This window comes from Candoia aspera, chromosome 1, assembly GCF_035149785.1.
Source record: "Candoia aspera isolate rCanAsp1 chromosome 1, rCanAsp1.hap2, whole genome shotgun sequence".
In the NCBI taxonomy this organism is placed as follows: Eukaryota; Metazoa; Chordata; class Lepidosauria; order Squamata; family Boidae; genus Candoia; species Candoia aspera.
In genome coordinates this window covers 155,411,307-155,434,058 of record NC_086153.1, presented here as the reverse complement: position 1 = coordinate 155,434,058, position 22,752 = coordinate 155,411,307, and the positions used below count along the sequence as shown (strand labels likewise).

Below are 22,752 nucleotides of genomic sequence, written 5' to 3'. Positions count from 1 at the left end.
TTCAAATGTGTGAATATTTCTAATGTACTTTACTTTGGAGTCAACCTTTGGCTACATAATAGGGTAGGTGGGGCAATTAATTTAATTGTACATTTGAAAAATACACACACAGACACACACACACACAGGATGTTTGCCCCTCCAGATTTGGAGAATATATACTTAAGTGCTCCTTTGACATTAATTTAGATCCTGAATAATAGTGATTGCCCACAAACTGCCTTGTAAAATTACAGCTTGAAACAGAAGTGCTAAATTTAGTTATTTATACTGTACTTGATACAGACTTCTCCAAACTACATTGAAGTTGGTTATGTGCTTTCTCTTTGGAGCTGGCTTAGGTAAGACCGGAAAAAACATGATTTCGTTAACATATCTTGGGTGATTGAACAGGGGCTTTTTAAATGCACTGAACACTAACTCTCCCTTTGTTCCTCCCTTCCTCCTTTAATATACCCATTAGTACAGAGTTCCTGTCAGTCATCAAACTAGGGGGGAAAAAACTAGGGATAGTAAATCAAAGCCATTGTTTAAACACAACATATATGTATTTTGGCTCTTAACCAGGGTTGAGCATTATATCTGCATTATATCATTATCAGCCATTTATGCACTGTTATTTAAATGACATGATAAGCCATAAGCATGGTTTATTGGCAGATGTGTCAACAAATTCAAGGCAGTGCATTCACGGATAAGCCTTACTGCGTTTATCTCAGCAGAGCCCTCAGAATGTACAGGTAGCCTTTGGTTAAGGGGGCAGAAGGGCACACAAGTGGCTGCCAGGCCAGGGTGGTTGCTGCTGGGGGCAAGAGGTCACGCAAGCAGCTGCCACGGTACCCTAACCCTAACTCTTGATGAGTTCCATGAGGCATCTTGATAGATAGGGAGACAATTCCATTTGTAATAATCCTGTCTGAAGAATTAGAATTGTACATTTAATCCTATTAATAATAAATCCATATTTCACCAAAACTTGCTTCAAAATTTAAACTGCTATCAGTGATCGGTGCTGCTGATTCTAATTTTTCTGAATACATATATAATATATCAATCAATAATCTAATATTATTCAAGTCATCTCGCCCTTTTTAAAACAGGATTGCACAGGATACAATCAGTATTTAACAAATGGTGGTAGTAGTAGTAGTAAACTTCATTATGGTCAATGATCAATTGATCAGTGATCTGTGGTACGGGAGCAGGTTATTTGCGGGGCCTCCTCTCCCTAAGATTATTTGCCCTTCCTACCAGATCAGATAGGGTGGGCATGATCTTAGTCCCTTTCCTTAAATGTTGCCATCTTATAGGAAGCATGCCTTTTCTATGGCAGCTTCTGCCCTATGGAACACCCTTCCCCCTGAAATTCGGCAGACCCCCCACCCTTTTAGCCATCCGAAAAGCACTCAAGATTGGCTTTCCCCCCAAGGTCTGGGATAGGGTGAGCTAAGTTTAGTTATGGTGCCAGGTTTTTTGGTTTTAATATTTTTGGTTTTACTATTTTTATTGTACATAGATGTGGTTTTATCTTTTGGTTGTGAGCCACCCAGAGTTTGGTACAAGATAGGCCACTATATAAATGTTTTAAATAAATAAATTTAAAAAGAAAAAACCGACTGTGAAGCAGTAAATAAAAACCTTAATAAAACGTAATCATTATAAAATTGATGCAGTTAAAGTATGGTATATTTTACGAGTAGCAAAACTAAACTTAGCCACACTCTGAGAAATAAAATCATATTGAACAGAGAATAATAATTGTAAATAAAATGGATCCAGGTGGACTAGAAATCTGACTAGATGGGAAGTTACTAGCTACAACTGGGCATCTTTAGAAGAAGGGCAATAAAGCAAAATGTGAGTTAATGTTTCAGGAACTCCTTCACCACAAGGGCAAAGTCTTTGAAGCAGCTGTTGAAAGGGTATTAAATTTTGGGGTTAGAGCTCTTTTGAATTTGGGAACTGTTATTTAGCTTAAATATTTAGCTTGAAAAATGGTGAGTGACTATCCAAGATCACATCTTTGCGTATGGCAGCCAGAACTGGTTGGCCTTCCAGATCCTTGATGTGCTGTTTAAGGGCTGCCATTGTGTGCTCATATGCCATAATCAGGATTGCATTGGGTGAGAAACTATGACATTTCAGTTTCTCATGCAAAGTCCTACTCCAAGATAAAACAAAGTCATCAACTAAAATGAGAGGTGTCAAGCCCATGGGGTAAAAAACTTTAATGGATAGAAGATGATGCATATCCAGATAGGAGTTTCAGTTTAGGCCATTGCAACCTCATGGTGCAAGACCATATTGCTAACATATAATGGGACTTGGCACCATCTGCCCAAAGGGAGATTCCAGTGTGTCTCTCCTTTCATTTTGAAGGACAAGAGGATCCATAGGATGATGGATATACATATTGAAGGGTAGTGGCACCAAGATAACTTCTTGCCTAAATCTGCCAACAAGAATTTTGTTATATACTACGCCTAGTTTTTAAACTAAAGTTCTCATAGAGCTTATATATAAGCAGAAGCAAGTGCCTATCTATGGTAGAGTTTTTAAGTTTACACTACAGTTTAAAAGCAAATCTGAGATTGATAAAAGCTTCAATTAATTTGGATCTTGGCCTAAAGGTGTATTTTTCTACTAGATACTGCAAAATAAGAGCATGATCTAAGATTGACAACCGGCTCTAAAGCCTACTTGCTCTTCAGTCAAAATGATTTGACCTACTCTGAGAGTTTATTGTGTAGATGCCTAGCATACAATTTGCTGATTATGCCAAGAAGGCTAATAGGTCAATACTTAGCAGGCAGATCCCAATTGCCTTATTTATTTGTGAAATTTTTAGGCTGCCCCAATCTGTTATGACTCTGGGTGGCTTACAAAATACAACAATAGTAACAATAATATAGACTGAAACTATCAGAGCTCCCTTTGCAACCCTGCTCCTTTGCAACCAGCGCTTTACTGTTTCTAAATGTAAAAAGGGAAGCCAGGACATGGGTCCACCAATACAGATTGCTCCAAATAACTTCAGTGATAAGGCCTTGCTTGGGGCTTTTCCAGGCTTAAATTGTTTAACAAGCTCTGTTACTTCTGAGCCTGTTAAGGGGCCGCTGAGGGAGCAGACTCCCCCATTAAGCTCCAGCTCAGTCAAGCTCAGGTAGATCCTTCCAGAAATATAATGCCCTAAAATGATTTTCCCACACTGAAGCTAATATAAAAAAGCGAGCACAAGAAAGGCTGGTAGGTGGGGGTTATCAGGTGCCAAAACAAAGCTGAATTCTTAGACTGAAAAGTTAACAATTGTTGCCATGAGTTCCTGCCTGTTCTTAGACCCTGTTAAATGTTTATACTGTTCCTTCAGAGATCGTAGATATTGGGCCATTTGTGTGAGTTTTGTCTCTATATTTTTAAATAGGTGATTAGTCCCTTCTTAGCCTCCTGGCATTTGTGACCAAATCAAGATTGGGCAAAGCCCCTGGTATTTACTCTTTTCCCACTCAGTAGAATAACCATCAGGATCAGGTGATTTTCCTGTTAGTACTGTTTATTATTTCTTGAAGAGTTAGAGTAACCTTTAACTTGATATTATAAACTGGAGTAGAAGAAAATTTAAAAGGTGCTGATTTATAAGACCACAGTTATCGTAGGCTTTGATCCAAGCATTCAGAAAGGTAGAAATGATACTACCATACTGTTTCAGTCAACAGGCCAATAATGTACTGCAGTAGGCCTTTCCCTTCACTCCCAGTATATTTGCTTTATGCAGTGCAGTAAATATTCTGTGTTGTATAAAGGGAATTAAATTATAATTTGATACGCATAAAAGCTTTACATAGTTCCACTGTATTTTGTCTTGTATGCATTTGTCCTCAAAACTTCTTTATTGTACAATTTTTCTTGTTTAGGCGTTTGGTTCTTTTTTCCTGCAAAGCAAAACATAATGCAACCACAAATGTATGTCTTAAAAGCATTCCCGGTCAGCAGATTTTACATCCTTAACAAAAAAAAAAAAGCTTCAAACTCTTCTTTCATCTGCTTTATAAAATGTGAATCCTTTAATAATGACTCATTTAAGTGCCATTTTGGAAACACTAGGATGGCATTTTATTGTATTAATTGACAGTATTACTAGTATAAGATTGGATATTGCAATAGGACCTGTATTAATCATCTATCTGATCAACTAATGATCAAGATACTGTACTAAGAAGTCAAGAACAAGTAAGTTTGTAATATTTTCTATGAATGTTGGAAAAGTATTATGATCTAAAAAAGGATCTAGAACTTGATTAAAATCTCCAGCCATAAGTATCTGAGCTGCAGGTAAAGTAAAAATACGTTAAAAACTATAGGGATGACAAAGACATTTGTGAAATATCTGTAATTAATAAATACAATACAGTTATTAAAATAGTTGGTTACAGATATTTAAAAAATCTCTCTGCATCACTTCTTTCTTGTGCCTTTATAATTTTGAAGACTTGCCAAACAAAGTTAGCAGACTTTAGATTCCCACTGCTATATGTTAAACCAATCCATTTCTGGATAAAGAGCTATTTCATGTGGAATGAAATGAGTTTCTTGCAAAATTAACAACTGTTGCTACTATTGATTATAAATTATCCAAGTTAGTATTTGTCTTCTATGAGAAGGATAACTTTCTACATTTCAGGAAATAAGTAAAGATGAATTAAGTAACAAATAAAATGAAACCTCCATATAGAAAAAGTATTTCTGTAGGTTGGGGGAAAAGAAAAGAATTTTCATTTAACTGAGAGAGATACTTTAAAGAATAAAAAGAAAAAACATGAAAAATTACTGATTAAAAAAATCAAGGTATTGAGTAAGAACATTAAAAGAATGAAGAACTTAAAAAAATACAAAGCAAAAATTAAAACAGAACCCCCCCCCCAAAAAAATAGTACAACAGGGACTTTCAGAAGAGATGTGCTGACCATGCAGTACAGGAACTCTCCCCCCATCCCTCTAAAAATATGAGAGAATAAAAAATAGAGATAACCAAAATTTGCTCAACTGATGATAAGCTCATAAATGTTTTTGCAGCATCCTGATCAAAAAATGTTTTCACTCCAGAATCCAGTGATAAACAACAAAATTCTGGAAAACAAAAAAGAAAAAAAAAGTTTATATTTCATTTTGCTGCCAAGCAAGCTTTATTGAAAAGCTGATATTTCTGAACTGTTTGGGAGGAGATCTGGAAAAATCATTATCTTCACATTCCATTCAGAAGATCCCACTTGCTGAGATAAATGTAGGATATGATCCCATATTGTAGATTTTAAAATCTAACCACAATAGGACTGCGTTTCTGTACTAAGTGGAAACAGAAACCCTCATGGTAAGCAGCTTCAGTTTCCAGTTTATATTCCAATTGCAGTTAAAAAAAAATCTCACTGTGAATTCCTCCATAAAGACTGCTGTAGATTGCTCAACATTGTAAGGAATTTTGAGCAACTCTAATATCTCTGAATCACAAGATGTAAACAGATCACTTCATCTTGAACATCTTTATTTATCTGCAACACAGATACAACATCCAAAATATGTTGTTTATCAGAACGTTCAGGCTGGTTGATTTTTTTTCATCTGAATCAGTCACAAAGTCTTTTAACTCTGCCATTTTGTGATCTAGAGAATTAGGTCTCTACTTCGTGCTCAAAAAGTTCTGCTTCACCTCATCCGGTGCAGCTTTTATCTTTATGAATTCAGTCATTCAATTCATTTTAATTTCAGTCATTTCATCTTACGTGACTGAATTGTTTTTCAAAATAGTTACTACAATATTGATGGATGCCCAGTTCAGTATAAATCACCACGTGCTGGGAGAGTAGACGTTGCTTTGAATGAAACTTGCAGAAGTATTACCGGATGTTTGAAACCTACATAAGATCTACCACCTAGCTGGCATTGCTCCGCCTGCTGTCCGTAGAGAAGCAGCAGCATATAGAGAGAGGCTTAAATCATCAGTATGCAAGCAACACCCTCTCTATGGCCTACAACCAGCTCCTCAGAGATTAAAATTGAGGAAGGGTTTCCTTAGGTCGATGGAAGATTTCGATGAATTTAAAAAGTAGAGTGGACCTATGGAAAGCTACAAAGAACCAACACTGGATGGAACCAGCAGAGTGGCTGGCACCTGGGTTTGGTGAAAGTTCGGTAATATGGAAATCGCTGAACAGGCTGCGAACAAGCATAACAAGATCCAGAGACACTCTGAACAAATGGGGCTATCCGGTGGCCTCTGCCCTTTGTGAATGTGGAGACATGCAGACAACAACACATACAGTATGTACCCTTGTCCTCTGTGCCCTGATCAATGCACATTTGAGGACCTCATGACAGCACGATAGAATGCAATTAATGTTGCCAGTTTCTGGGCAAGATCTATTTAACTTTTATATATTTTATAATATATTTTATAAATACATTATATATTTTATAAAATATATATTTTAAATTCTGTTTTACAGTATGCCTTATTTTAATTGTGATGCTTCTGACACAGATTAAAAAAAACCATATTGATGGGTGCCTCTTTGGATTAAAAGATCAAAGCTGTTGTCCATACTGCTTCATGGTACATAACAGTTCTAACATGGAGAGATGAATTTCTCTGGATTCTTTAGCAATAGTTCATGTGCCATAACTTGCTGCCTGGTTTCCTTCCTTTTTTGCATGTGGCTTGCAGAAAGAAGCCCGGCATTTCATTTCTCCTCCACTCAATAGGAGTTGCTTTCATGTCTGAAAATTGAAAACGTGTGTTTTTCAGTGTGGTGTATGAATGCAGATGCCCTCTGTCACACCTGCTTCTAATTTCCTGACTTGAAAGGAAAGCTCATCAAAAGAAGCAGAAACAATTTCATTGACACACTGCTCTGAAATGCCTTGCTTTACAGAAGTTCTTTGCTATGCCATCTTGGTTCCATTGGTAGATGACTCTAAGATGCTGGGCTTGAATAATAAGTCATGTTTTACTTCACCCAATGTTGAGGGTTTTTTTAAAAAAAGATGTTTGTTGAGGTTATTTTAAGCTTTGAGAAATCTGCTTAAAGGAGATTGGTGAAGGTGCTGGGCTTTGTGACAACCTGAAATGAAAAACATTACATATAGTAACAAAAGGTCATGTAAACCAATAAGAAAGTTAACACTCATAACCCTTGAAGTTTTCACACATTTCATATTTATTCTAACATTCCAGGAAGAATGCCAGCACAAAAGAATTGTGTACCTCCTAAAAGATTTCCTAACTTTGGAGTACTACTATAATGTGCAATATGTGACTGTAAAAGTGTTCCTTAACTTAGAAATCATGTATCATAATACAGTGAAAATACGAGAACCCAGTGATGTGATACAGGTGATCCACAGCTGGATCCTTCCTTCCTTCCTTCCTTCCTTCCTTCCTTCCTTCCTTCCTTCCTTCCTTCCTTCCTTCCTTCCTTCCTTCCTTCCTTCCTTCCAATGTTATCAGACAGGGCAGGTAGTTTGATAGGAAAACTGGCCAGGAGCCTACGGGTAAGGAGATACACCCAATGGGGGAAATAGGAAACAATCTGATAATTTTCAGTATGGTCCAGCTAATATTGATAATGTTTATTTTTGAATGTGGACCTTCTCAGTTAGTGGAGGAAAGGTGCCACTAACAAAGGGTTAACTCTGCTGTCCTATAACGTTCTTCCTCTTTCCTGTCTTTGACATTGTTCTCTCTTCCTTGTTTTCCTTACATTCCTGCTGTTATAGGAAGAGGGCTAATGACAAATGTAGTCATAAGGGGAAGAAATGTGGGGATAAAAGGCACTCTCATACATCCCTTTCAGCACTTTCAAGATTAGCCCTTGGTAGACATCCAGTCATGTCTCTTGCCTCTCTTTCACTGGATCCCCACTGATGGCAAAAATATTCTAAGTTTGTTCTCCCAGCACCAACCCCCCTCCAACACACACATGGTCAAAACAATCAGTAAGCATTCCTCCTCACTGAAAAAGTTCTGCCGGCTTAATAAACTGTGACGTTAGGGATGGATTAGGCTAAAATGCTAGGTTTGTCCAGTAAGGTGTTTTGTATGGGAGAACGCTCAGACATCTAAACTTTTACCTGAAATGGTACAGATGTAATACATCAGTCAGAAGTAAGGCAATATTTAATCTTGTTGATAATAGTACTGAGGGGTAGAGAGAAACTATCAGAGTGTTTAAAGAGTTAACCATAACATGCATTTATCTATGGCATTTTAAAATTTTTTATCAGCCTTACATTTATAGATTGAAGAACAACTAAGAAAATAAGGAGCATAAAGACGCTTCCATCAGTCAGTGAGCTGCCAGTGAAATCAGGGCATGTCCTCATTGGCAAGCTGTACTCTTTAGTCTCCTAAACAATGCCAACAAACTTGGAGGCAAAGAACATTGGGTGTACTTCACCTGGCAAATACCTGCTACTGATCCCTGAAGTTTAGAATTGGTTAAATTTCTGTGACCTTTGCCTGTTTGCACCTATTTGAGAAATACTTACTGAATGTGGGGCTTGAAGAACTCTCTCTTCAAGGGTGGGCTTCGATAAACAGCAGTAGTCCGCAGGTCTATTCATATGGAAGGTATCTGCCTCCTTCAGTAAGAGTCCTGGTTTAAAAGTTGGAACAGAAAAAGTGAAAGCATCTGTAGACCTAAGGTTGCTGCATGTAGTGGTAGGACTGTAAACTATTCCAGAATGACAAATTTTGTGTATTTGGTATGTAGGAGTCAAGGACTGTCATAATAAAGGTGCTGCTCTGTTTTCAGTAAGATACATTCAGAAGTGACCTTTTAGCACTTTAAAAAGATGGCTGGGTCCAAGTGTGATCCTTCGTTAAGTACCACCCTGTTCGGTTAGCATCTGTTTATGATAAAGTAGTTCTTTGTATAAATCTCTACGGTAAAAATATCTTGACGTGACATCTGTAGTAGTTAACGTTGGTGCTTCCCTTCAGAGAACACAGTGAAATAAGCCAGGCTTGATCACACAATTTTCCCTTAGTGTGATGGAAAAAATGACAGGGCTCTTTGGAAATTCCAAAACAGAAACCTCACGGAAGAGCCAGAACACAGTATTAGACATACAAGAGGAAGAAACGCAACACAAATGTATTAACTCGAGTACTATTTTTGCAGAGTTGTGCAGTGCAGAAATAAGCTACTTAGTTTTGATCATTACTGAAAAATGTTAAAAAGTGAATGTTACCAAGTTCAGCTTATCCCCCACAGGATGAAAAAAGTTGTACCTGCTTAAAAGTACTAGGGTTATAAAAAGTATTTGTAGGGTACAGGATCGTCCTTGAAACGCCGAAATACCTGCATGCTCTGGAAAGCTCAGTGCAGCTGCTTCAAAAGCTTACCCCGGTTGTCTGCATGTGCATCCACGTGGAAAGCAGCTGGCATGCACATGCATGTGGAGAAACCTGATTAAGCACTTGGCAAATTTATTGTTCAGCTTTTAAAAGTACTCCTGGTCCACAGTTATAAAGGGAATGGTAATTTAAATGACAGCCTACATCTGGCCGGTGTACCTGTTAGCGTCTTTTGCCCTTTGGGTTTCTGTAGATTTCTTTAATTCCAGAGACAATGGAAAGTGGCAAAGTAAATAATATATAACACAGAAAGGTGTTTGGTTTTTTTTTTTTTTATTATTCTGTTACCTGTTTGGACATGACGGTTATTGACAAGTAAGTGTCTGAAAATCAGTTGGTTCCTGACACGTTTGGTTTGACTATTGCCTTATTCTTAGTAGAAAACGATCCTGCTGTTCAACAGATCTGTGGAACTTCAGAGATAGAAAAAAAATAGCTGTATTTCTGGAATTGGATATGCTAATTACTATTGGCACCGTAGGACTACCTTACCTTTTCCTCCTGCTTGTATCCTTTCCCATATGCTTTTAAATCTTCTCTTGAGGTCCCCTGACTCTGGGGAACGCATTTCAGGCAATACTGCAGACTGCAGGAGAAAAAAGAATCCACACCACCTGTGAAGTCTATTCTATTGTCCGACAAATGTTTTTGGCTTTTTGGTTTCTGTTTGGACTAATTTCCTGCAATGCAGAATGTTTATGAGTTTGGCTTTGGTGTTTCTATGTGATAACATTATTCTTGATCATTTATTTATAATATAACATAAATTGCTTGAAACTTAAGTAAGCATGAGTGAGAAAAAAATTGTGAAGTACGTTACATGTTGCCAGTTGAGTCTTAAATACAAATACCCATACTCTTTTTTTGAATGTAAAACCTATGGATTGTGCTTGAAATAACAACCTTTACTATATTGTTGAAAATAATCCTAGGAGACTAAATGGTGGGAAATGAATACTTTCCGTTCAGTTCTTAAATTATCTGCCTTTTGTTTCCCAAGTTCTTTTTAGCTCATTGGAATCCTTTGAGATTTGTACTGTGAAAAAAGTACTGTAGCAGTTCCATACAACTATTAGTTAAGATACAGATATTTTTTTTCCATTTTGTACATATATATTAACCATGCTTGCTCATATATGTCCTTTATGTAGGTTGCGGAGAGCATCTTGTACGGACATTACTGGCCAGAGAATGTTCGTGTGCTTTGCAGAATGAAGATGCTCATCAAGCTCTGCTAGAAACTATGCAAAACAAGTTTATTAGTAAGTACATTTTTTTTAACATTGTCTATAAATATAATTGAGAACAGGCTTCTAGTTGTTCTAGCCATGTTAATGCAATGAAAACAAGGGTTCTGTGCCACTTTGTAGGCTAGGACATGACTTTTTATCTAAAAAGGCTTATTCCCTAATGATATCTGCTGCTCTTTAGGGTGTCATCAGCTTCTGTTAACACAGAGATACCTCTGTTGCACGATAATGGTTCGATACCATCGACTATAGTATCCTTTTGGGTCGGCTTAGGGAGTTGGGGGTGGGCGGCGTAGTTTTGTACAGGTTCACCTCTTTCATCCAGGGCCGATCCCAGTCGGTGTTGATAGGGGAGGAGAGATCGGGCCTATGGCCCCTCCTTTGTGGGGTGCTGCAGGGTTCAGTACTCTCTCCTCTCCTTTTTAATATCTACATGAAACCACTGGGTGAGATCATCCGTCTCCATGGGATGAGGTATCATAAATATGCTGATGATACTCAGCTATACATTTCCATCCCAGGGGAAGTAAATGATGCTGTGGCTGCCCCTTCCAGGTGCCTGGGGGCTGTTGGGGTCTGGATGGGAAACAACAGGCTTCAGCTGAACGCTGGTAAGACGGAGGGGCTGTGGGTTAATGGCCCCTCAGTTCCCAGGAATTTGCTAACTTTAGTTCTGGATGGGGTTGCATTGCCCCAGACAGACCCGGTGCCTAACTTGGGGGTCCTCTTGGACTCACGACTCCTGCTCAAAGAGCAGGTGGCAGTGGTGGCCAGAAGGGCCTTTGTGCAACTTCGTGTTGTGTGCCAGTTATCCCCCTTCCTGGAGCAAGAGGCCCTTCAAATGGTCACTCATGCCCTGGTCATCTCCCATATAGACTACTGTAATGCGTTCTACATGGAGCTACCCTTGAAGGGTATCTGGAAGCTACAGCTGGTCCAAAATGCGGCTGCGCGGATGATTTTAGATCAGCACATATAACTCCGCTGCTCCGCGAGCTGCATTGGGTGCCAGTTTGCTTCCGGGTCCAATTCAAGGTGTTGGTTATCACCTTTAAAGCCCTATATGGCATGGGTCCAGATTACCTAAGGGACCGTCTCATCCCCGTCACATCAACCCATCCCACCCGGTCATGCAGAGAGGGCATGCTATGGACCCCGACTGCAAGAGAGTTCCATCTGTCGGGGTCCAGGAGGCAGGCTTTCTCTGCAGCAGCTCCTGCCCTTTGGAACATCCTTCCCCCGGAAATGCGGTTAGCCCCCTCTCTTCTGGACTTCAGAAAACAGCTGAAAACCTGGTTTTGTCACCATGCTTGGAGTGGGGAGAGGAAGAGCCATTCTTGGGGCTGGTTAGTTCCCTAGCCCTGCAGGGACCAGCCTTATCCCTTTATGGGCTGAATTTGATCCGCCCTTATTTGGATTTTATTGTATTTTATATTTATTGAAATATTGGTATTATTTATAATTTCATTGAATTTTAAATTGTTTTTACTGTGAACCGCCCAGGGTCCCCCGTGTGGGTGACATGGGCGGCGATAAAAATATGATTGATAGATAGATAGATAGATAGATAGATAGATAGATAGATAGATAGATAAAACTTCTGGTATCTTAGGAGTCATGTGTCGTAATCTACAGCCTAATCAGGTATATGAAATGTTTTGGTACTAAGAAAGAAATGTCTTAACATTTATATCAGATTTCATCAGTATACTGTTTCTTCCTCTGTTCTTTGGCAATGCAAGCTTTTTAAATTGATCTGTTGTTGAATTAATACCTTGTTGTTTTACCTGTCTAAACAATCAAGACAGCTTAGAAAATAAAATAAAGCATAAAATACAACAGTAATATAATTAGAATTAAAGTCAAAATAATTATACATTGATTAAACCATTTAAAGACCCAATATTTTTTATTCAATTATTGCTGCCCTTTCTTGTGTTTTCTGCTAACTTGGTTCTTTTGTTGCTTAATAAGTACATTTAGGATTATGCATTGGATTAAAATGAACCTCATTTCCAAGTAGGTCACTTGGGAAGTATTCTTTAATTCCTAGTGTGGAGGAGGATTCTTTCCAAAGCAGCTGGAATTACTTGTATATGGTCTATTCCATACGCACCATTTTGAAGGGCTTTTAGTCTTGCTTTTCTACATAAAGATAATGCGAAAGAAGAGAAGGGAAGGGAATGGAGTGGCTGATAACCTGCCTTCTGATGAAGTGAAACAGTTTGCTAGAACTCTCCAGTCACAAAGGGAATGGATATTGTGTCTTCACCGGTCTGCTCTGTGCTCTCTGTTAGTCCTGACTCTACTGAGCAGGAATGTTTTTAAGATGACTTTGATGAGGATATATGTTTTAATCCTCCCTGATTCCAGTACTACTCTAAACAAACCTTTCTTCTGATCCTTATTTTAACATTCAAAATCCTTTCCCTAAATTCTACCATTTCCACTGCAATCCATTGCTTTGCAACCTCATTCCTTCATTTAGAAGTTAACTTAACATTTTTCTGTCTTTGGAATGTGGCTGCTGCCTCTGATAATGTTATGCAAAATAAATATATGCCATTGATTTCGATACACCACAAGATGGCTAACTATGTGAGAAGAAAATTTCTTATAGTTCCCTTTATACCCCCAGAGCATTTCAGTTTTATAATGCTCAAGTTTACATGCTCAGTAGACAACATAAATGGCAATATCGAATCAAGTCACATCTTTTTTGGCAATGTAAGTGTGGGGATGGCAGAGGGAGGCCTCCCAGAGGCAAATTACTTCCACCCAGTTTTTAAAATCACCCAACAACTGACAAATAAGCCAATATCATTATTACTGGCAATTTTGTAGTGCAATTTTGGAATGCTTTGGGCCATGTGCAGTTTATGTGTTGCCTACCCTTGATCGAAGATAAACATTCCTGCACCCTCTTGTCTGAAACCTGGCAGGCATCAAGCTTCATAGAAGGGTCTATTCTGCCTACACATTCATTCCTCTTAAACAGTAGGGCAATTGCAGCTGTAGATTATCCAGAAGGTAGTGAAATGAAAGACTGAAGCCTCAGATTCCTAAATCTCAATTCACTCTAAAATCTAAATGTTACAAAAGGATAAAATAGTAAGGGCGGTGCTGGAAGAAAATGGGAGACTTGGGAATTGGGGGATTGAACTGTATGCATCACATTGTTTATTTCAACTTCTTAGTAAAATACTCAAATTAGTATAAGAGAAATAGAAAATCTAAACATAAAAATGATTTTTTTGGTAGATCAGATATATGTACAAACCCATCCATCACCCTATTCACTTTCAGAGTAAGCAGGATTATACAAAATGCAGAAAAAGAAGTAGTAAACAAAACAAAGGCAGTAGATAAAAGGAAATTGAACTAAATCTAGTTTACATCAACACTGTTGATATATTGCTCCATAACTTTCTATCCTTGCAAAGTATCCCTGCTTTTTCCACAACTGATACAACAATTAATACATTGTTTTTGTTCTTTAAACTTCTCATGTCTTTCTTTTTGAAGATCTCATCACTTCCATTCAACCATTACTTTTTCAATTTCTTCTCCCCCCATCCTGTGTTTGTTTTGCAGTTTGATCCTTATTCATTCTCTTGATATGGACAGAATCAATACCTTTCATATTGGCTACTCACTTTTGTATTCAGTTCACAGCATCTAGGTGTTCTTGATATATACCTAAATCCCCTATTCTGCTGCATTCAGCTTACTTTAACATTTTTCCTGACATACCAGTTCTCATTTCCATATAACAAAGTGGGCCATATAACACTCCTATACACAAGGGTTTTTGTTGCTTTCACCAAACATTTATTCTCTACAACAGACTGCATAATACACACTACTTTTCTACCAGCATTTGTATGCCTTGAAATTTCTCATATTTTCATGCACAGATTTAGACAATAATTAATTAAACAAACAAGGAGGCATTACACATCCTTGTCTTACTCCTATTCAGCATTGAATCATTGCCAAAGCATTCCATTTATTCTCATATGCGTTGCTTCTGTAGAATGTTTGTTAATAGGGAATAGTTTTCTAGGCAGGATCAGCTATCCAAGAGCAATAAAAAAGACATAATGTGAATGCTTGAATTATTTTATCTAAATATACTTTTTAAATGTGGTTTTGGTTTCCCTTTTTTGTTTCAAGAAATCTATTAGATATCAATTCTCTCCTATAATCTCTACTTTATCTGCTGCCATAATAGTCATTAACTATTAGATTCTGTCTGTCTGTCTATCTGCTGTCCTCTATCCTAATTACACAATATTAGTATGTTTTTAATAAAAGTAATTGAAAGGAGATAATTCAAGCTGTGCAGGTGCAACATTGCCTTTCTAGTATGCTGGATTGTAGAGGTGGTAAACACTGTTTTAACTGAAATGCTAAATAAGATTATTTTATGCATAGCATCATTCAGTATTAATATGTTTAGAGACATGCCATCTGATCCAAAGAAGCCTGCATCTTTGGCATGGGGTTTGTTAAGAGCTGTGATATCTCAGAATCAACACCAGTAACATTTTGCAAAAGTACACTTAAGGGGTAATGCAAAAATGCTGGGTATATACTGAATAGTTAGTTTTTGTTTTGTTTTTAACTTTCCTGTTGTTGATTTTTACTGATACATTAGTTGCTTGAACTGTAATTTATGATGTAGGTTTTACATCTCTGAGAAATAACCATGAATAAAGAAGGTTAATAGCCTGCTTGTAACATTATGACTTGTTCTCTTTATCATCAGAGTCTTACTTTTTTATTCATTTATTATCACAAAATAAAACTTCCCAGAGATGCATATAAATATTCCTTCTTACTTGGGAATACCTGACTGGATATTCAGAATTTTATAAAAAGTGCATGAAGGACCACCCTAGTAGCAGCTGTTTTCTTCCTCTTACTTTTATAGCTAACAGGATGTTTGACTTAAGTAATGGTTGGATTAGAAGCGGAATACATGAATTACACTGTTTTTGTATAGGTACCTTTAATATTGTTATTGGTTTAATAAAGATAAAAGATGGAATACACACACTGATGTAGAATGAAAATGGTGTTCTGTAAACATAGGCATCTTTCAGACAGAAGAGAGGATTTTATACCTCATCTATTCTTTTCAAATTCAGCCAAGTTTGTGGAATGCAGGCTTCCCAGTAAATGTTTATTCTGTTTGCAGGCTGATTTGGGAGCTGAACAATTGAAATATGCATAGTTCTTTAGAACTACATGTAAAGTATTTTCAAACTTTTAAAAACCTCAGCTATTTTTCTTTAATAATGCATGCACTGTTTTTCAAAAACACATTTCTGATCATCTCTTTGCGTATGAATTAAAGTGTGGAACCTCCGCAAGATGAAAAAATACTCATGCTTCAGGTTCCTTGCTAGTAAGTTTCCATGTGCCTAGAATCCTTGATAAAAATAAAGTACTGTACAGTTCAGAGGTAGACACATCCTTTTTATATAATTATATATATTGAGCTTTCAAGTCAATGTTGACTCCTAGTGGCTGCCTGGACTAGTCCCTGCAGTTTTCTTGGCGAGACTAGACTTCATAGTCTCCTAGTGTCTAGCCTGGTGCCTTAACCACTATACCAAACTGGCTGTCATATTCTGTGTATTTATTTAAATACTAAATATCCATTCCAACATCATCATGGCAATCTGAGTGCTATCTTTTCATTGGTGTGATAGTTTAGTGCTATCCATGCATTGCTCAGAAATAAGACAGAAATAGGTTTAATAGCTTTAATTCCATAATAGTGTTTATAACCTCTTAAGACTAGAGCCTACATCTATTGTGTTCCTATTGTTCAGAAAAAAAAGCTTATTTTCAAAAATAGTTCAGTGTCTGTTTCTAAAATTGATTACAGGTAGTCCTCGCTTAACAACCACTTGTTCAGCAACCATTCGAAGTTAGGGTGGCACTGAATGAATGTTACCAGTCCCTGAAGTTACGTCTGTTGCAGCGCCCCAGCGGTCACATGATCAGAATTCGGGCACTTGGCAGCCCGCACACACTTATAACTGCAGGGGTGCCTCAGTTCCCCCCACCCACCTATTTCCCCCCATCTCTGCCCTTTTGGCTGCCCTGCACAGTGGCATTTCATGGTGGCAGCACCAGTGGCGCTGAGGCTGAAGTAGAATCCCGGGACCTTCAGCAGTCTCAGCTGGCCGCCCCCACCCCCGGACCTCTGCTTCTGCCCCAGCGCTGCCACCACCATCAAGGAGTGCCCCAGCCAGCCACCCCAGCACCACAGTGCAAAGCCCCAGCCGCCACTGCTGCCCTGGGCTCCCCAGGCCCTGCTGCCCCTAGCTGACCTTTGCTGTTGTCTTCCTCCCACTGCTGACAAGTCCCAGTCCCAATTACTGTCGTAATCCGAGGACTACCTGTCTATGTATTTCTTCAAAGCAGCAGAAAGAAAACAGCACTGGGTAACATTCTTTTAACAAAAATCTGAGTTATAGCTTACTGCACACTCAGTTCATAAGCTAGTTAAGTACATATAGTGGAGAAAGTATTGCCTAAGCTCACCTTTGAGTAAACCTACTTGTTCTGAAACTCACTGAACTTCTTGCAAATGTAGCTAACAAATTTTGAAATGTCTAAATGCTGCTTCTACTAGAAACTGAGAGTATTTGAAAAATGCAGTTGACAAAATGCTTTTGAAGTGCTGCTGAGTTTCACTAAGCCCCACAGAGCATCTCTGTTGTTTTAGTTCTCACTCTCTGATGTTCCGCCGTGGCCTTCTGATAGCCTCTTACCTTTGCGCTGTCTCTTAACGCACACTCTACTGTTGTCAAATGATGAAATATTTCTGTGCTCAGCAGCATGAGATGAAATGTCAAACATTTAGTACATCCTTCTACTATTGTTTTAAATAATTATCAACGTATTACAGACTGTTTTGTTTGTATAACAAAGAAAAAATACATCAGTGATAGTACAGTGAAAAAAACCCTGCATGCATTACAGGGATTACAGTAAATTAAACATAAGGAGGAAAACAAACTAAAGAAAAAAATATTGTTATGATATCAACACAAGATGAATCCTAGACCATATAGAGATATATTGCCTATCTTAAAACTATGACTACCACATGACTAAGTTTATGGTTAGTTAAGCAATAATTTCATTTTCACAGTTATCTGATATTTTAAAAAAAAAACTATTCTGTGAGTGGAAGGGCATCTTTCAGTCCGACCCATTGCAGGTAAAATTAGTTGATGCAGCTGAAGTTTGTTGTGATTTAAAAGTGTCATTAAAATCAATAGAACAAAGTCCTCTTGCTTGAATTTAATAGGGCTTTAGATGCTTTAAGGTTGTTATCAATACATCTTCCACCACTCCCTCCATACATAACACTTATTTTTGTGACTGGCCATAATAAATTAGGTAAATATTTATTAGTCAGGATTCTGTGTGTCCACAGTTGATTTGTGGAATGATGGAAACATGTCTTCTGCTGTGTAATGGTCTGTGAAATGGACATTATAATGATTACTTATTTTCATAAAGTTATAAAGAGTTTGAAGTTGGTTGAGTTCTGTTGATACAATGTGCACGACAGCAGCATTCCATGCTTTGAGCTGTCTTTGTATAAAGTACATTTAGGATAAAAAAATCTCTTGGCCTACATTTTTTAAAAGACAAAATATATATAGCTCTCAAAATAAACTATTGTCTTCCACTATTGTTGCTTGATATGTGGGCAATAAACATTTAACGAACGTGCGATGAAAGACTCTTTGGCCTTAACTGACTTGTTACATTTGCATTTAATCTTGTGGCTTAAGATGTTTAGGTTGTATTTAAACCATAAAATACTTCCCACATTTTAAAATGTATGTCATTAATTTGAAGCTGCACCAGAAATAAAAAATGGTATGCATAATTTTTTTTGGGCTAATTTAAAATTAATTACAGCTTCTGGTGTAGCACCTTTAAAAAGTATGCTTCGAATTTGAAAGGAACATTTGCAAGACAGTTGTGTTTTCCTCATTTTCCAGTGTTTCAAAGGGATTTCTCAGTATAATGGGCACAGTGTTACAAAGAGCAGTGGCTTTGGACAGCTTTCTTTAGAAGCTGACATTGTAGGCCCAGTTTATTATGGCCTGTTTAATTCTGTTGAATTGTCCTTTTTGTGGTAGGGTAGTTATCACCTTCCCTTGAAGAAAATAATGGTGGTTGAGGAAAGAAAACTGGTCGAAATTCTTCAGTTTAAATGTGTTTGTGATCCATCATCCTTTAGTACAGTAGAAGCTCACTTTTTTGATACAACCAAGTTACACTGATAGTAACCTGATGGTATCTCATACCTTTGGAATAAGGCAGGTGGTTATATTTCTTGTACATTATGCAGCTGGAGGGGGGCAGCTAGCATCCATTTAAAAAAGAAATAACAGCCTTATAAGATTTACGTGCTTATTAATTTTCCATGATTCTATCCTTGCCTCCCATTTCTCCATAGGTTCACCTTTTTTAGCCAATGAGGATGGTGTTCTGGGAGGAGTGATAGTTCTCCGCTCTTGTAGGTGTTCTGCAGAGCCTAACTCTTCACAGGATAAACAGTCTCTATTAGGTAAGTATGAAACGTAAGCTTTGAATGAATAAGTTATCCAGTTATTAAATATAATAATTAGGTTATACCTCTGTGACTTTACAAACCAAAGGAAAAACAGCACAGAATTAAAACGCTTGCCAGTTGGTAGCCTATTAATTTCTTTTCCTGAGGAATTTTACTACATTTTAATTACATCAAGGTTTCAGAAATAAATGTAATAGGGGAGGTGGAGAACAGAATATTGAGTGAGATAATCTGTTGAATATCAGCGTGGCCTTCTGGAGAGGATTGCATAGACCACCTTCTAACTTAGTGGCATTTGTTTGTCATCAATGAGAATGGATTTATCTCTAAAGATGCATCAGGTGCAAAAGCAGTCTTCAGAAGGGGCAACTTAACACTTATATCTACATGGATGAACCCACATATACATCTCTACCATGCTCACACACAGACTCAGATTTGTACATTCACAAATATCACATCTGTCTTAGATGTACATGTAACCTCCTTCCACCCACCCACAATGATGAAGTTGGGTGTGGCAGAGTGGTAATTTTCAGCCACTTTTCTAGGACAAAAGTCATTCACCTTTCTTTATAGGGGAAGAAAGAGGAGGGGGGCAGCGTGATGATTTTGAGCCACTTCACATTTTAAAAAAAGGAGCCATGAGATCATCTTTTCCTTCCAGCACAAAAGGACTTGGCCCCCACAGCTGCTGGTGCAGACAGCAGAAACATTTCTTCACTCTCTAAAAATTTCCTTGGATGGTACAGAGAAGCAACAGTGGCTTTGGTGTTTCTAGCATTCAAGAATTGGCACATGGAACTTGGCATTTTTTTTGGGGGGCGGCTGTATGTATATTCTTCTCCCTAGTAAATTTGATGCTGAAATTGAAACACCAACTATGAAACAACAATTCAGTTTTATTTCAAAGAATAAAAGGCTCTTGCTTTTTATTAATATACCATTTATTGTGAAAAACAGACACGATACTTTAGTTAGTAAATTAACACTTTTTTCCTCTCATAGTAGAGTTCCTGTGGAGTCATACAACAGAAAGCATGTGTGTGGGATATATGTCAGCTCAGGATGGCAAAGCTAAGGTAAGCCACAAAGAGTAACTTGTGAAAACTGGTTATTAAAAAATGAATTCCTTACCTTATTCAACAGGCTGGTTTTAAATTATTCACACACTGAAATAAAAATAAAGTAGCTGAAGAAAACTTAATTCCATTGTTTAATTTGTCATGTGGCTTCCCATGGCCATAGCAACTCTTGTGCAGCTCAGGTAAGCATGGCGAAACTATGGTTTATATCTGTTAAGATGCCAAGTGGCCCATGCTCTCTTTCATGGTTGGACCCACAGAATGCTCCAAGTTGCCAAACCATGATGTTTGAACTGGCCTGTTTTTGATAGTGCAATTGAAATAGCTAGAATACACAAATGGGAAATGAATAGCTAAAAAGGTTACACCAGAGGGATTCTGCAGAAAACCTTTTTTATCTTTTGCCGTTGCTACTTGCTCAAATTCAAACTGCTCCAGAACTTTGACCACAAGCTATGCTTTGCAGGAGGAGGAGGAGATGTTATCAAAATTAGATGCATAGCTGAGGTGAAATTGAGGTCATGAAGTTTTAATGAGCTGGACGACACAGTGGATTGGTCGAGAGAAAATTAGATGTGCTTTCAGAATAGCTAAGAAAAGCAGACTTGCCCACTGAATGGCCCATTAAGCAGACCAGTTGTGGCCAGGTTCCTTAGAACATGGGTGCACAATATGTGGCCTCCAGATGTTTGCTAAACCACAACTCTCAGCAGTCTCAGCATAACTAATATTGAGGATGCTGAAAGATGTAGTTCAGCAACATCAGGTTGTGGTCATGCCTGTGGTACAATTTTGTATTTGTGTACTTGCAAGCTCTTGTTTAATTTAGTAGAGCTGCAAGCTAGAACCCTTTCAGTCCCTGATTATTCCATTTAACCATCTGTAGTTGCCTTGTTTGTTTGTCATGTTTGTTGTACACTACAATGTACGTGCTTCTCATGCTGACACCTGCCACTATGATAGTTTGGTATTCAAGGTTTTGTAAGATTATTTCTTATAAATTCAGAAAACAAAGTTTTCATTTCACATCCTTATTATGATTTATTTCAGTATTTAATGTTGTACATCTATATTGAAAAACATTATTGATTTCAGAGTGTCTTAGGGGTTTTCTATGCTTTGAGAGAAGAGCATTATTACTTTATTGGCACATAGCTAAATTAAATATTAGATTCGAAGTAATCCAATCCCTAAAGTTTGTGTTATACTTGTATTGTATCTGGCTTGATGGTGCCCTGTGGGACCTTGATGCTAAAAAGACTAATAGCTCAGGGTTATGCCCAGAGATCTTTTATTTTCTTACTTGCAGATCTTTCATTGGACATCTGGTGTGCATTGTTTTCATACTGCTGGTAAATTCTCCAGCTGGCCAAGCTGATTGGGCTGAAAGACGCAGCTGCTCTTCTCAGTTCACTTTTAAATTATGTTTGTGACCTTCCTTCAGCAGAGTTAATCCCTCTCTCTCCTCTTTCTTTGAGCCTATGGTTGCAAATGTTTTCTTGAATTTAACCACAAATGCTGTGGTTGCTCCCTGTGAAGATCAACAAATAAGCTGCTCTTGTAAAAGGTAGAATTCTGTGATCTTGGAAGTTGTGAAAACTTAGAGATAGCAAGGACGGTTCAACTTATACTATTTTAAAAACGCTAGACAAAAACACAGAAAATGAGCACATCAGGATAAAACAGAAGCATCATGCAGACTGCCATAATAATGCTCAACCATTGTTTTTAAAATACTAATTCCCATTGCAACCAGCACATACTGTGAAACAGATGATGAACCTGAGCCTAGCATATTTAGTGTGTGTGAGAGATTTATATTTGAGTAGACTTTCCTAATTAAATGTAAGTAGGAATGTATTTGATTCTACCATCCATATATGTGATACATCTGTTCTATTTTCTAATACCTCTCCAGTTTCTTAGACACCTAATCGTTGAACTTCTGAAAATTCAACAGATGGAATTTTTATTCTTAAAGTGATATTTTGGTATTGTACCACCATGTCTTGGAATTATTAGCCGAAATATTTTTTCTTCTATATATCTTAGAAGTATATATATTACATTCTGGAATTGGCTGGGTAGCATTTTAGGGGTAAAAAAAAATCTAGTAAATTTTGTATATGTCAAATAAATTGCACTCTATAGGTTTATTGATTTCTGTTTTCCTTGGATGCTTACTGTTCTGTCACTTTATTTTTAAAGACCTGCCTCCTTTATCTTTGACTAACCACCACAGTTGGCAGTTTATCCCTTGGCAATAATTGCTTTCCAGGAAAGTGTAAAAGGAGAAGACAACTAGTGTTGCCTAGTTTGTAAATGGTTCACGATCATGGTTTCAGTTAAAAAAATAGTAACTCATAGAGTTTCTAAGTGTAACTATTCTAT

General features: G+C 37.6%; 1 protein-coding gene across 3 annotated transcripts in view; it reads left to right on the top strand.

Moving 5' to 3' along the window:
* TASP1 (taspase 1) overlaps positions 1-22,752 on the top strand; it is a 62,892-nt gene that overhangs the window by 29,307 nt on the left and 10,833 nt on the right. For 2 of the 3 annotated variants that reach the window (XM_063316331.1, XM_063316324.1), the window contains exons 11-13: positions 10,561-10,671; positions 19,160-19,270; positions 20,285-20,358. In XM_063316331.1, coding sequence (XP_063172401.1) covers positions 10,561-10,671; positions 19,160-19,270; positions 20,285-20,358 — 296 coding nt within the window. The remainder of the gene's footprint in view (positions 1-10,560; positions 10,672-19,159; positions 19,271-20,284; positions 20,359-22,752) is intronic. The other variant, XM_063316338.1, reaches the window with a different exon arrangement.